The following is a 16,775-nucleotide window of genomic DNA, read 5'->3' as shown; positions in this document are numbered from 1 at the left end:
CTGCTATGTGGATATTCTACATCCACCTACTATGTGGATACACTACATTTTATATCCATTGATGACTTGATGAACATTTGGATTGTTCTCACTTTGAGGACATTAAGAATAAGGCTAAGATGAATGTTGATGTACCAGTTTTTATGTGTAATTTTCTTATTTCTATTCAATATGTAACTAGGAGTAAAATTGCTGGATCGTATAGTAACTCTGTTTTACTCATCTGAGAAACTGCCAAACTGTTTACAAAGTGGCTGCCCCATTTTATATTCTCCCCAGCATTGTATGAGCTCTCCAGTTGCTCCACATCCTCAATATTGTTATTACCATTTTTTTAATTGCAGCCATTAATGTGGGGTGTAAAATGTTATTGTGGTTTTGATTTGAACTCCCCTGATGACAGTGGTATTCAGCATCTTTTCTTACGTTCATTGGCAATTTCTTCATAGTCTATGAAGAAATTTATCCTCATAGCTTTTCTACATTTTTAATTACATTGTCTTTTTATCATTTAATTGTAGGAGTCCCTTATGTATGATAGATACCAACCCATTATCAAATATATGATTCGCAAAATATTTTCTTCCATTTTGAGGGTATTCTTTTAACTTTTCTGATAGTATCTTTTTGAAGTCCACAACTTTTTAATTTTTGAGGAAGTCTAAATTATCTATTTCCTCTTTGGAGAAATGTATTTATGCTGTCGCGTCTAAGAAACCATTGTCAAATACCATGGTATTTGACATTGATATGTTGTTGTCCCAATACCATTTATTGAAATGACTTAAACATTCCTCCATTGAATTGCCTTGGCACTCATGTCACAATTAGTTGAACATAGTGTGAGGAGCTATTGCATATATCTCAATTTTATTTCCCTGAATATCCTATGCCAGAACCACACTGTCTTAATTATTATCTTTGTAGTAAGTTTGAAATCATGAAGTATGAGTCCTCATTGTTGTTCTTTTACAAGATTGTTTTGGTATAATATTAAGTTCTTTGAAATTTTTTTTTAATATGAACCTGTAGTGCAGTTATCTTCACTTTTAAGATTCCTTTTGCTGTATCCCATAAATTCTGGTGCTTTTATCCTCGTTTTCACTGGTCCCAAGGTGTTTCTGCTTTAATATTCAGATCTTTAGTTTCTTTCAAAACAGCGTTTATATTCTTCAGAGTATAACTTTTGCATTTCCTTTGTTTAATTTATCCCCAAGAGTTTTTATTCTTTCTGATGATTTTAAAATAGAATTGGCAGATTTCATTGGCGATTGTTCATTCTCGTATATAGAAGTACTGTTGATTTTCATGTATTATCTTATATCCTATTTACTGCTCAACTCATTGGTCTTTTAGAAGATTTCTTAGATATAATGTATAACATTAATGTATAACATTATCTTTAAATATAGATGAACTTTATCTGGATGTACTTTTTTCTTAGCTAATTTAATTTTCTTTCCTTTTTTGTTGTATTTTTTCAAATGTGTTACCACAGCATACCTGCCACCAAAACACCCATAGTCTTTTGCCATAGTCCATCTATCTCCTGACCCCACTCTGGTAGCCTCAGTTCTACAGTCAGATTTCTAGGATTTGTTTTGGATCATATTGTATATGAGTAAAATTATCCAGTATTTGTCTTTCTCCTTCTAACTTACTTTGCTTAATATGATCCCCTCTGGTTCCATCCATGTTGTCAAAAATGGCAAGATTTCATCTTTTGTAGTTGAGTAGTATTCCATTATGTGTATTACCATATCTTCCTAATCTACTCATCTGTCCCTGGGGACTTAGGTTGTTGCCAAAACTTGGCTGTTATAAATAGTGCCACAGTGAACACAGGAGTGCATATATCCCTTTGAATTAATGTTTTTGTGTTCTTAGGGTAAATACATAGGAGTGGAATTGCTGGATCTCCTCTTTTTAATATTTTGAGAAATCTCCATACTGTTTTCCAATGAGATTGAACTAATCTACATTCCCAAGAACAGTTTATGAGAGTCCTTTTATTCTACATATTTGCCAACACTCATTTCTGGTCTTTTGATATCTTATAGTTGCTGTTTATATGATACCATTATACATAATTTTACTTCCTTTTACATAATTTTACTTTCACCCTGTTTGAGTATATAAAGTATCTGTAGCCAATTAGTTGCATCATATTCTTATAGTCTGACAATCTATCTTTCTGCCTTTAACTATACCCCACAGCAACTCCTGTTTTTGTATTCTCTATTCCTCCTCTTTGCTTTGTGTGAACATTTTCTAGTGATGTAATATTTTAGTTTCTTTAATGATTTTTTTCATTACATTGTTTTATGTGTCGTAATTATGTTAAAGCATATGCTTAAAATTTATCAGAACCCTCTTATAATACTTTAATTCCAGCAAGCTATACAAACATTACTCCTATTTCCTTTTCTTTTTGTGCTATTGTTACACATATGTCATCTGTTTTCACATTGTATATTGTCATAATTTATATAATTTTGCCATTTAAAAAGCTGAGGGAGGGCCTCCCTGGTGGCCAAGGGGTTAAGTACCACACTATGAAGCAATCCACAGCCTCTGCAGCACGATTTTGATCCTTGGATGGCCAGGGAGAAACCCACATGGTGAGGCAGACCTCTCCTGTCTCGCCCGCTGCTCCCCTCTGCAGTATATTTTCAATCAATCTGCCTGTTCTGTTCCCCACTCTGTCCCTGGTGGATCCTCTCATCCCTTGCATCTCTGGCCTGTACCCCAGCTCTTATATGCATAAATAAATAAATCTTTTTTAAAAATTAAATAAATAAAAAATAGAAAGCTGAGGGAAGAACAAGTATATAGCTTTTGTTTTATTAATCTTCATATTTACAATTTCTGCTTCTCTTCATTTGTCTAAACCAGACCTTCCTCAGATACATCCAAACAGTTTCAGCCAAAAGGATGGAGACCAGGCTCTGTGTATGGTTTCTAAATTATACATGACACAACTAAAAGTTATCACTCACATCACAGTAGATTAGTATGTTCTTGTTTTGATAGTGTATTAGCAAATAGCCAAAAATGTTCTTATCCTAATGATATTTAGTAGGTATGGTTTTGTCCATTTAAATGTTGTGATGGTAAAATATTCTAAGTCTGCACTCTCCCACATGGAAGTCAGTAGCCACATGTGGCAATGAGCACCTTGAAGAATTGAATTTTATATTCAATTTCTAATAACAAAGCTGGCAGCTCTCATACTGAACAGTGAATTCATAATCTCAGCTATACCCTTCCTTAATATTTTGTAGTTAAACTTTATAAAGTAGATTCATAGGAAGAAACTCCTGAAAATCAGTGCTGATAGTTTTGTTTGTTATAATGGACTGGGTCATAGAAATATTTTTAAAAGAAGCTGTTACATCTCAATCTGCTTTAGAGTCTTTAGAGAATTGGTAGGCACCATTCTGGTACAGACACACTCATATAGGGCAGTGACCACGAGATGGGAAATACAGTCTTGGGATCTGCTTGGGACACAGTAAGGGACCCCGCACTCTGCTTTGGTCTCACTGAATGCCATGCAGACCGCCATTAAGAAAGGGAGGTTCTTTTTTCTGCTAATGGGAAACAGGGAAGTGAGGACATCTTCAAAGGCACGATTGGAAACATTCACCTTACACAGATAGCAGTTGAGTAAGGAAATGAAAACCATACCGCTCTCCTTAGCAAATTTTTTCAGTGTGCTTGTAAAAGTTTTAACAGGCTCTCAGAATGTTCCTAGGAGTCTTTGAAGTAGAGAAATAGAGGATCCCATTATCCTCACTTCTCTGTAGTGCATTCCTCATTGTTTGCCAATACATGTTGTTCAACTAAATATTGATGAAAGCCAAACTGCTTGCAGACAAAATAGACATGACCACAGTGTCTGTCCCTGGATAAAGTATGATAATAGCCAGTTCTTGGGTTACTATTTCTTTTAAGAAATAAAGTTGCTTAGCTCAAGGTCGGTAACAGTTAATGTACATTGTGGTTTTCCCTTCTCCTGTGCAGACATACCATAGCATTACACACTCTTAATTGTCTTGATGTGATAACCTTTCCCAGCTTCTTTCACACAATTTTTTTTGAAGTCCATTACCATTTCCATAATAAAAGCCTATACTGCAAGCAACTGACATTAACATTTTCATTTTCTCTGGGTCCATGTCAACATTATAATCAGTAACAAAAGAAGATACAATGTTCATCCACACCCACCATGGGGGAAAAGGTATTTCTCTCTTTAGATGATTCTGAAAATTTCTAAGGAAAAACACGCTACAAAGAGAAAGGTTGTCACATTCGCTTGATGTTGTGAACAAGTACAGAGTCTACAGGTGAATTAATGTTTCCTCGTGTGTTGGTCCACAGGTCATAGATCTGTACTGGGGAGTCGATGAAGCAGAATGGGACAGCCCAGAGCTCCAGAAGACCCGCATGAAGCTGCTGGAGGATTGTTTGAAAACTTCTGCAGGTCCATGTTTTGTTGTGGGTATAAAAAAAATTAATGCTTTATATTAATGGTAGATGAATTTGAGAATTCTTGCTGATTTGTTAATTCTGTGGGGGGAAAATAACACCTCCTTTTCTATAGCTATTTAAATTTTTTAAACTGCCTTCTTACCCTCAATGTATGAGAATATAAAACCCTCAGCTTTCCATAAGAAGTTCTGCAAACCAACAGTGAATAATTTGAAGTAGTAATCAAAGCCATGACTTGGGTTTGAGAACAATTTCTGTACTTCCTTGTGATCAGTACTAAGAATCTCTGTGGCAGCCCTATGGTAGTTATCTTAAATTTGCTTATATTGTTTAATGAATAACATCATAGAGTCTCTCTCAATACAGAATCTCTGGCATTTTTTAAAATGACTGAAGCATTAAAGCAAACCAAATATATATGTCAAATCTGCCAGAAAACGGTATCCTATGAAGATAATTGTTTTTAAAGTGATTTTTCAGCTAGACATTTATTCTGAACAACAAATTTTTCAAGTAGAACATTATTATTTGTTCATTTTCTAAGTGCACTGTAGAGGCAATGGTAGTAAGATTTACTTGTAACAGTGTGCCAATGGATTATGGAGCATCACTGCCTTAATTTAGTTTAAGAAAGCCTTATTTGAGTCCACATAGATCTTACCCATTGATAGGGATGTTGCCCCTTTCCAACACTGACAGACATGTGAATATTGTGAGATGTACAATTAAAAGCTACATTCACTATAGCAACAAAAAGTCTTTAATATTTGCATAGTCATCTGTATTCACTTCTGCATAGGATTAGGAAAACAGGCAGAAATGACATCCAAAATATGACTAGCTGATAGTCAAGTTCTTACAGAGGACAACAGCATGCATTAAAGCTCTAATATAATCTTGTAGTATATGAATAAATTATTTATATACCAAGTACTTACTAATTGCCACTCTGGGCCAGAGGCTGGTCATAGTACTGGGAGTATGATGGGGTCCTCCTATGAAATTGATTTAACCTATGAATTGAATGAAAAATAGAACATTTTCTGCCCCCATGGAGCTTATATTCTTATGTGAGGGGTTAGAGGAAATGGAGAGAGATGGCAAAAAATTCAGTACAATATGGCAGGTGGTAGAAAAGAGTGCTATGGAGAGAAATACAGGAAAGAAGGAGAGGGAATACCAATGAAGGGAAAGATTTGTTATTTTCAGTAGAGTACTTGGTGGAGATCTCACTGATAAGTTAGCTTTGGACAGAAGAAGAACAGAAAAGAACCAAGTGGATATTTGAGATCATGGTTTTCCAGGAAGAGGACTTGAAGGCATACTTGGCATGTTCAGAGAACAACTATAGGAACAATGTGAGCAAGAGAGGGGGACAAGAGGAGGCCAGATCATGGGGTTCCATCAACTTGGAGTTGGCTATAAAGATTTCCCTGGTACTCCAAGTGTCAAGAGAAGCCACAGAGTGTTCACAGAGGACTGCTCAATGAAAGTAATAGGTTTCTTGAAGTAATCTGACACATCCTAAGGCTTTTCCTTGGCTGATGGGTATAGAATAGAGGGAAGAGCAGAGACATCTATTAGAAAAGTACTACAATCAGACAAGAAGAATACATGGTTAGGAGCTTTGAAGATGCACTAAAAGTATACACTAGATGTCTAAAAGTACTACCCTGTGGTTTGAGCAGAATCAGGGAATCCTGAAAGCCACACTAAAAAGCCAAAGATCTGGTAGTGGGAGAGGAATTAAGACTTTTATCATGGGTTCTCAGGAGAAGAAAATGACAAGGTAGATTTCAGCTCCAAGTGAAGCTGGAGTGTGTTGCTTTCAGATTCTGGGGTCACACGTCCCCGCCGGGTTCAGACTGGCACTTCTTAGCTGTGTGACATTGGAGCATTGTCTTACTGCTCTAAGCCTTAGTTTACTTATCTGTAAAAGGGAAGGAAACAGTTAACTACCTCCAGCAGTCATTGTGAGGATAAAATGAAACTGTAGCACCTTATGGTTTCTCACATAAAGTAACCCATTATTAACATAAGTGCTACCATTATTAAGATCCATCAAGGTCTTTTAAAGATGTAATGACCTGGCTCAAACTGCAATGAGTGCATCACCAACAAAGCTGTCACTAGAATAGAGACTACAGAGCGCTCTGGGAGGGGCTGTAGAAGAGATTCAAAGATGGGAAGATGAGTTAGGAGTTAGGGATCTCAATTGCTGTCTTCTCAACTGCTCTATCTTGATCCAGTCTTAGAAACCCAAGTGCCGGGGACCAGCCTCCGGCAAAATGTAGTGTCAGGGGTTCCTGAAAGGATGAGACGGCCTCGGCGACTTGTTAAGCGACTGAAACTCAGGGGCTGAGGGGAAGGGAAATGAGGTAGAATGAGGAGACACTGACACTTGGTGAGGTGCTAGTATCTTCTGCCGAGAGACTCAGCAGGTTCTTTATACATTTTTTGCAAGCAGTGAGATGACATTATCATGTGCATAGAAACAAAGCAGAAACAATCAGTGCATCTCTTTTTCTGTGGGCTTTTGGCCACTACGTGCTCTCAGCAAGAAGGCAACCTTCAAGGCTAATAAAAAAGTAAGCCTTACACTAGAACTCATTGTTTCAACCAAACAATAACCTAAGACAGTGGATAGCCGCCAGTACATCGCTATCAGCTAAAACCTAAGCATCAAGAGACTATTCTATTCACATGGCCTTCAGCCGGAGACCAGGTGCTGCTTAGCTATCAGAACTTTTTCTATTTAGAAACTCCTAACTCAAATAGCTACATTTAAAAACTTTCCCAAGAAACTTCAAGAGAAGGCAAAAGAAGGACCTATTATAATTATTGTATTGTAATGCTTGTCAGGCATGTTCAATAAGTTGTCTCCCATTGTCAAGTGGGCCAAACTGCCCAACAACTAATTTTTAAACAAACAATTTTTTGTGCTGTTTACTTACAGTATGCTGATACATATAATTTATTGCCTAATATACTTTCTGATAAATTTTTTTCTATGACCAAGAACAAAAAGCAAAGGATGCCAGATCTTCAGCCCAATGGTGTGAGGCCCTTTTTCTTAGCTGCTTGTCAGTATCCTATCTGGCTGGAGCAACAAGGCCTCCTGCAGCACCCAAGAAAGAAAGAAATGTTCTCCTACTTTAATAACCATAGGTTCATACCCAAACTAACTAAAATGTAGTCATGGCCATTAATTCCAACAGATGCTGGTCAGGTAATGAATAATTTAAAGACTTTGCAAGTTGGTGCAGGTTCTGAGAGTAAAGGTTAACTGATAGAACATCAGTGACATCTTTATTGAGTATAAACAAATCATTCGTTCCTCCTCCAGCTCTCTTGCATGTTGAAACTCAGGGCCACCATGATGAAGCCCTGTGGATGGAAGTGGGATTATTCACTCTGGTGATCCTAAATCACACATGGCTTATCTTACTGCTTATGGCCTTTCCAGTTGTAACTATGGTAACAGCAAGCATGTTTGTGATGCTTTTGAGCTCCAGTTTCCTTGCCCAGCACTTCCTTGTGATATTTCTAGAAGTCATGATGACCCCTGTGGGTTGCTAAACATGCTATTACTTCCCCTACTGCTAAAGACTATGGAAGGAAAATTGTGCCATTGCTAAATGAAAGAGATGTTTTTATATCATCAAAGACTTCAGAGATACAGTTTTTATGTTCAGTACAAAATTCAGGACTAAACCAAGCCTTCATTTTAAGTACCCAGGTAATTGACACCCAAAGTGAACTTGTACTTATGTGATGTATGTGCTTGGCACTTTTCAACTTTATTTCCTAAAAGTCCTGAGGTATATGGCCTGTGGTCCTAGAGACAGGCTGAACAGATGTTTGTACACATGCTTTGATCACAAAGAAGACAGGGTGATAAAGTAAGGGCACCTGGATATGTATCCAGTTCTACTTTCAGAGGATTAACACAGGAGACTTTCCATACTAAGAATATGTCATCTCTACCAAGGAAAAGCAGTGTATGTGGAGAAAGACATTAACAATAGGGAAAAAGCAGCCCAGAGTTGTTATTTTACAACTATAGCCAAAACCCTGATTCTGATGGGGCAAATCACTAATTTCACCATGCCTTAATGATCCCTCCATAAATAACAGTAAACTAAAAGCAAATGTTATTGTGTAAAAATGAAAAATGATGTAAAAAATATATAAAATAAAATTAGAAAACATAAGAAAAATCAAATGTTGAATAAATCTAGCAAAGGTGTTTTGTGGGGATCAAATGGGATGATGAACGTAAGCGTTTTTCATGAACTGTAAAGGGCTAAACAATGATTAGTTATTTTTATATTATAACTTAAATTATTTCCAAATGTGACTTATTTTCAATTATACTGGACATTTATGTGCTACTGGAAATTTTTTCCTTTAAAAATGTTGATAGTAGAGGGCCTCCCCGGTGGTACAGCAGTTGAGCGCTGGGCTACGAAGCTGCCTGCAGCCTCTGCAGCACCAGTTCAATCCCCGGCCACCAGGCAAGGGTCTTACATGGGGCACAGACCTCTCCTGCCACCCGCTGCTCCCCTCAGCAGTGTACTTCCTCTGTCTGCCTGTTCTGCTCTCTGTTCTGGCTCTGGTGAATTCTCTCACCCTCCTGTGCTTCTGACTGTACCCAGTGCTTGTACAAATAAATAAATAAATCTTTTTAAAAAAATGTTGATAGTAGAAAATATTAAGGCTTGATTAAGACAGCTAAATAGTAGAGATCTTTAGTTCATTCTTAACAAAGACTATAAATTATGCAGAGTACATATTAACTTGCTAGATAGGGATTTACTGAGTGACACCTTTACCTGTTCCCAAGTAGGAATTTTGACCAGGATTGCAGTTGACAGAGAGAGGTCACAATTGCATCCAAAGTCACTTATCTGCACTATTTTAAGTGGAGAAAATTGCCTGAAGCTTCACCATGTGGGAGGTTCAGCATCATCTGTACAGTCTGTCCCGCCCAATTTGTCCGTAAAAAAATTCTTTTTGCCACAATATGGCAGAATAGACAAGGTTTGAATCACTTTCCTAAACCCAACTAGAAGGAAAATAAAGCTAGAATGAAGAGTGGCTCAAAGGGAGATCTGGAGATTCTTTGGCAGACATAGGGCTTTCCTGTAACTTTTCCACTGATGTTGGTAATTTGCTGTGGGGACCGTGAGTGAAGAGGCATGGGTGGTCATGGCCCGCTCAGAATAGGCTGGAAGTAGTCACTGCTCCCAGCAGGCACAGGGAATATGACCAGAGAAACGTTCTAGAAAAGGTGCTGTGCAGGTCAGTGGCACACACACGTGCAGTCCCTGGGAGCTCATGGCCAGTGGCAGGAATAAGGGAAGGTCCTTTCCTCTTCTTGAAAGTTTCAGATAAGGGGCCTCCCTGGTGGTTCAAGGGGTTAGGACGCAACCTATGAAGCAATCTGTGGCTTCTCCCAGCCTCTTCCGAGTTCAATCCCCAGCTGGGAGCAACACACATGGCGCAGCAGACCTCGCCCAACTCACCCGCTGCTCCCCTCAGCAGTGTTCTTCGGTCAATCTGCCTGTTCTGTTCCCCACTCTGTGTCTGGTGAATCCTCTCACTGCCCCCCCCCCACCGCCTCTGGCCTATGCCCCAGCTCTTGTATGCATAAATAAATAAATCTAAAAAAAAAAGAGAAAGAAAGTTTCAGACAAAAGCAGGAAACTTCCCCATGGCACCATGCAGGTGGAGTTGATCCTGCCTCAATCAAGTGAAAAACAGATATCAGATAGTTACACTTGTTGTGGAATATAAATAACCAAGAACACATACTGGCAAAGCACCTCAAAAGTAATCTTGGACTCTGTGAAAAATAAACTGGTTATCAGAGGGAATAGGGAGAGGGAGGTGGGGATAAGAAGAGAAAGGTCATAGGCAGGGGCATATTAATGGAGGATGAGTAGAGTGCGTGCACACATGGAGATGTGAAAATATACCCCATACCTCCTCTTGTGTATTTATGGGAGAGGGACTTTTCTTCTTGTTATTCCTCCAATTCTGGGACACCCCCAAGAGAATTGCTATGGCATTCGCCATGATTAAGAAAGAATTATGAATGCAGTTTGAGAACTGACCTGGAACCTGTAGTAGGGGGGCCTCTTTCTTGGCAGAAATTGATAAAAGCAGGTACTCTGCTGACTTAAAGGACTAGAGTTTGGAAAAGCTTAACTGTATACATTAGGGTAATAGCCTCTAAGTGTGTGGGAACCCGGAGGGGTGCAGGCAGTGTCTCACTGCATTCCTGCAATCTTCAGTATGGGTGAGGTGGAGGATCACTGTGTGGGGGGGAGGGGGTGTGGAAGTCTGCCCTGGGGAGGCTAGGCAGGCACATGCACCCAGTAACTGCAGCATCAGGGAGCACTAGTTACCGATGATGGAGGCAGGTAAGAGGACATTCCATGACTTCGTTTTCAGAGTGGCATTTCCTATATCATAGACTCAGAACAGGGAGAGTGCTCCCTGCAGTATGCAAAACTCTACAGATTGCAGACACAAACATATGTAATGCTCAACATTGAACAGAGAAGCAGCCAAAGCCCAAAGAATGGGACAGCTGTCATCATTCTTACCTGAGTATAAACAGCAGATGCCAAAGCAGACCCTCTCCACATACACACACACACACACACACAGCCGTCAGTGGCACACATGGCCATTACTTCGCCTTCCACAAGCAGCTGTTCACAGCTGCTATTGAGACCAGCTTTCACAACACAGAGAGCAGAAACCCAGGTACCTATATTCTGCACCGGGCCAGATTTCAAACAAGAAATATTAAAACTTAAGGGATTGGACTGAGAAATTTATGTTAAGCAAGTTTGTTTTTCCACTATGCAGAAGAGTAAATACACAACATAGATGTTAACTGGTTAAAAACTTAAAACATCCATATTAAAAATCACTGAGTAACATTATTCAATTAAACTTGACTTAAAGTGTGTAGGTTAGTTACCACCTGTGTCACCAGTCTCCATGTTTGGTTTGTTTGGTTTTTTGTTTTTTGTTTTTTGTTTTTTTTTCAGTATTTTCAGTTAGAGAAAATTTTAGATTGAGAATTCTTAAATCATTGAATTTGAAGGAATTCATGTTTTTAAAATTTTCTAGCTTTGGAAAACATTTTACCTACATTCTAATATAAAATTGAAGTTACTATTCGAAGTATACTAAGTAAAATGCACATATGAAAAAGTGCTTAATCTTGGTTTTGTACTTTAACAGAATGTACAGATAGTTTGTATGACTTCACACGTTTAGCAAGATGTACTAAAATGAGAAAATAAGTCATTGAATCAACTGAAAAGTGAACTAAATCAAATTTTCCTAGTCTTTTCTATAAAATTTATTTTTTTTTATTTATACAATTGCTGGATTACAGGCCAGAGGCATGGGAGGGTGAGAGGATTCGCCAGAGACAGAGTAGGGAGCAGAACAGGCAGACAGAGTGAAAGCACTGCTGAGGGGAGCAGCGGACGAGACAGGAGAGGTCTGCCATGCCACGTGGGAATCTCCCTGGCTGGCCAAGAATCGAACCCACACTGCAGAGGCTGCGGACAGCTTCACAGCGCTGCGCTCAACCCGCTGCGCCACCAAGGAGACCCTTCTATAAAATTTAAAGTAAAAAAACTAAAACCTCTCATTTTTCATAACTTAAAATTCCACAAAATAAACTCAAAACAAAAATAAATTGTTCTTTCTCCATGTGATTAATGAAAGTTTTGCTTAAGACATTGGTGACCTCAGAAACATCAATTCCAAAGAACACCTGCACCCCTATGTTTATAGCAGCACTGTTTACAATAGCTAAGCTTTGGAAACAGCCCAAATGCCCAAAAATAGATGACTGGATCAAGAAGATGTGGTACATATATACCATGGAATATTACTCAGCATTCAAAAAAGATAAGCACATGCAGTTTGTAGCAACATGGATGGCGCTGGAAGGGATCATGCTCAGCGAAATAAGCCAGAAAGAAAAAGAAAAATACCGGATGGTCTCACTCATAGCAGGAATCTAGAAAACTTAAATAAGGGACCAGGAAAATGAATAACTATAAGAAAGTGAAAATCAGAATCAACAAAAAACTATGAAACAGAGACACTTTTGGGGGGGGTGGGGAGCCAGAGGGGAGGGATTGGGATCAGAAAGGGGGGGTTGCAATTGAATGGGGAATATAAAAATAAAATTTATTATTTAAAAAAAAAGACATTGGTGACCTATAACAATGGCACTTCTTTGTCTATTTAATATGTGAGTCATGAAAATATTTTGATACAAGTGGTGTGGTTATTTCAGAATAAGGTTGTAAGAGGAGGAAAGCAATGACATTTCAGCCTCAGGGAAAAAGATAAAGGTGGCAGAATGGGGAAATCAGAATCTTAATAATAAATGTTGGAGGCGGCCACCCCGCGTAGTGAGCAGAAGGGCCTTGACCCGAGTCCCTAAGACATGGGAAAACACATGCGTCTCGGAGGAAAACCTCTGGGTGACAGGACTTGGTGCTGAGAGCCTGGAAGTGACCTGCGTACATCTCCACAGTTTGAGAATAACAAAAATAATGAGCGAACTTCCCAGGCTCTGGCTAGGGGGCGATAAGATTATGTGCATGAGAACTAACCACCTGGTACCCTACTGTCTGAAGTAAATAGATAATAGCAAGAAAATAGACTAATCACTCATACATGTTATCATTATATGGTATGCTTTGATGTTACACCTGCTGCAATTAAAACAGTATATAATGAGCACTAAGACAATAAAGATTTACTGCATGCTAGAAATGAGAGTCCCACATGTCTGATTTCTCTTACCGTCGTGTCCCAGATCTCGGACTCACTAGAAGTCCACAGATAAACACTACTTAATGTTTAATTCTTAATAATCTTACCCTAGAGACTAGGATTATTTTGAGTATTTGACTTTTCCTTAGACAAATAGTTAAAATTTTTGGTGGGTTTTTGCTATAGCATCCAAGGAGATTCTATTCTAAAAAAATAACTGTTGTGAATATGATGTGAGGTGAAAGAATGCATCAGAATTTTTCATCAAAACTCATACACAGGGCCTCCCTGGGGGTTAAGATGCAACCTATGGAGCTGTCTGCAGCTACTGCAGTATAAGTTCAATCCCCGGCCAGGTTGCTACCCACAGGGTGCAGCAGACCTCGCCTGCCTCCCCCACTGCTCCCCTCAGCAGTGTATTTCAGTCAATCTACATGTTCTGCTCCCCACTCTGCCTCTGGTGAATCCTCTCCCCACCCCACATCTCTGGCCTGTACCCCAGTTCTTGTATGCATAAATCAATCTTTTTAAAAAATTCATACACAGTAGATCAGTAAGAATTACACAGGAAATACTACTCTTGAGAGAATCCTGAGTCTGAGTGCCATGTCACTAAGACAGTGACAGAGGATGACACTATCCCAGCTTCACTCCCAGGAACAACTAACAATTAGCCAGGAACTGGACACCAATGAAAGACTCCCACAGAGTAGTGGGGCAGCTGAAGCACCCCTGCACCCCAAAGACCAACACAGATCACCTTAGAAGAGATGCCATGAAAATGTACACATCAGCATGAGAGAAAGTAAGTGGAGAGAGATCTGTAGAGACAGTGGGCTCTGGGGTTGGCGGGGAGCAGATTGCAGGGCTCATGGTCCAGCCAGAGACTTTGGAGTAGGGAGAGTAAAGACTGTTGAGACATAGCCAGTGGCCCAGGTGAAGCACAGGTGGAGGAGCCAAGACATTCCCCAGCAACATAGACCCCACCAAGGAGGATGACAGAGAAACTGCTCTTGGCTACACTCACGCCTCTTCTTTCCTTCAGATTTGACTGGTGCTGTGAAGTGCACCAGTGGTGGGTGGACCACGGAGCTTCAGATCTGGGTCCCCAGGGGGTTGACAGCAGTATTAAGCAACTGGTCCCCTCCAAATCCCTTCTCCATCCTGCTGATACATTAACTACTACTTTCTGGCTTAAGTACCTCCAGAACCCACGAGAAACGAAGAAGCTAAAGCCATAGCACCACCTGCTGGAAATGTACGAGATAAGCAGCTCATTTGTAAGTTGCCGATGCAATTCCCAATGGACAAGCAGAAAAGTACATCACCTGAGACTTCAGGTGATGTGACATCACAGGAGAGAACAACTCTTCAGAAACGAAGCATGGAAGAATATAAAATACTAATGGATAATGAATTCAAACTAGCTATAATTAAGAAAATCAGATACAGGAAAACAATGAACAGAAGGTAGAAATTGAAACTAACAGATTCAGCACTTGCAGAAATGTACCACAGCTGTGGTACATTAAGGCCATTTGTGACAAACCATCAGCCAACATACTCACTTGGTGAAAAACAAAAATTTTCCTCCAAGATCATGAACAAGACAAGGATGTCCACTCTCACTACTGTTACTCTGCATAGTATTCAATAAGATCAGAAAAAATATAAAATGTATCAAATCAGAAAGGAAGAATTAAAACTATTATTATTTGCAGATGATAAGACAAAATACATAGAGTCAAAGTCTCTTTCTGCCAGTTTATTTCTTTTCTTCTATTTAAAAAAATACAGTTATGGTACCAAACACCCTGTTCCTGTTCTGTGGAATTCTTTCACATGCAATTGAATGAGTCAGATAAAATAATCACTGACTGGCCTTGGGTGCAATGTACTCTTCTCTGATGGGGAATGAAGTACTGTTGGCCAAGGCTTTATTAAGATTACTTTAGCCAACCATTAACTGTAGTACACTTGGACATTTTAATTGAACTTCCCTGGACAGAGAAACTTGAAGCTGCCAAAACCTGTGCTTGAAAATGCCTTAAGTGCAAATATGAAAATAAAGATTTTAGATTCCCCCCCTCCCACCGCTCCCTTATACTTACCCAACATCCACTCACAATAAAAAGTACAAGTCTGCTGTATCAAACCCCTCGAAATTCTGCATGCAGTTCTGGAAATGCATGTTTCACACTGTTGTTCAGTAAAACAACCTGCAAATGTGTACAGTGCCTATCATATATAAGGCAGTGAAGTTCTCTGAGCAATTCCTGAGTACTCTGTGCTCAGAGGAATGAAAGTAACATATGATCTGTCCTGTTAAGTTCCCACCTACAGAGAGGAGGGGGGTATACCCAGTTAAATATAGTTTGAAAAATGTGTTAATTTGGGGTTAGACCAGTACCACAGGAGACAAATGGAGAAAGTGACTCTGTGGCTGAGAAAGGAGCTCCAGAGAAAGTGATGTTTGCGCTGAAGCACGAGGACTAAGAGCTTTCCATCTCTAAATGTAGAGAAGTGAAAAAGAGAGATGGTCATGGATTAAAGGCATGTAAGAAATAGGATTGATCGCTTCTCATTCTTTTGCCTAAGATCAAGTGTAATAAGCAGTAGGGTTGATAGTGACTGTTTAAATGTAGAGGTGCAGGAGAAGATGAATGAAAGTGTGTATGCCAATTCCTAGGGTATGATTGCTTTTATCCATCCCATGGTCATAGATGCTTAAATAGACACACGAAAACATACCTATAGAATAGCCTACAACCCAAAATTTACAAAAGGTAATTGTTTGTGGAAAATAAAATGTTAACTATCAAGAATGTGTATACAATCAGGGGTCTCCCTGGTGGCTGAGAGGTTGAGTCTCAGCTCTAGCACTGCTATGGCCTGAGTTCCATCCTGGCCAGGGAGCTACCCACAGGGCGCAGCAGACTCTCCTATCTCGCCAGCTGCTCCCCTCAGCAGTGTATTTCAGTCAGTCCACCTGTTCTGCTCTCCATTTTGTCTCTGGTGAATCCCCACACCCCTTGCATCTCTGGCCTGCACCCCAGTTCTTCAATGCAAAAAAAAAAAAAAGAATGTATAATAGTCTTCAGTACTCACAACCTCTGTTTTCTTCCTGATTCTTTTCTGTCTGCACAGTACAGGAGGAGAGTGAAGCTGGTAACCCAGAGTATGCAAGGAGGAAGTGTAAATGTGCAATCAGTATGCACCATGAAAATTCTGTGACTACTTCTCTTGTTGCTTTTTGCTTTTCCTTTTCAAAGTATCAGGGAAGAAGAAATTTTGCAAATGTCTGTTGTGAGTCAAACATTAAGTGTGGAGATCAAAATAATATTCTCCCAGCTTGGAAATAAGTGGGTAGGGACACGGTCTTGGAGGACTTCTGTTTGATGGCCCCTCTGTATTCTCAACTGTCCACAGCAGCCCCCAAAGCAGCAGGAGGTCCT

General features: G+C 39.4%; 1 protein-coding gene across 1 annotated transcript in view; it reads left to right on the top strand.

The window, feature by feature from the left end:
* The window catches only part of NWD2 (NACHT and WD repeat domain containing 2), a gene marked incomplete at both ends in the record, with an annotated part of 118,382 nt that overhangs the window by 54,445 nt on the left and 47,162 nt on the right, over positions 1-16,775 (top strand). Inside the window, one exon of the mRNA XM_084233596.1 lies at positions 4,387-4,503. Coding sequence (XP_084089722.1) covers positions 4,387-4,503 — 117 coding nt within the window. The remainder of the gene's footprint in view (positions 1-4,386; positions 4,504-16,775) is intronic.

Source organism: Talpa europaea, assembly GCF_964194135.1.
Source record: "Talpa europaea genome assembly, chromosome: 5".
Lineage (NCBI taxonomy): Eukaryota > Metazoa > Chordata > Mammalia > Eulipotyphla > Talpidae > Talpa > Talpa europaea.
The sequence above is the reverse complement of the archived record's forward strand: the minus strand, read 5'-3'. Positions and strand labels throughout refer to the sequence as shown.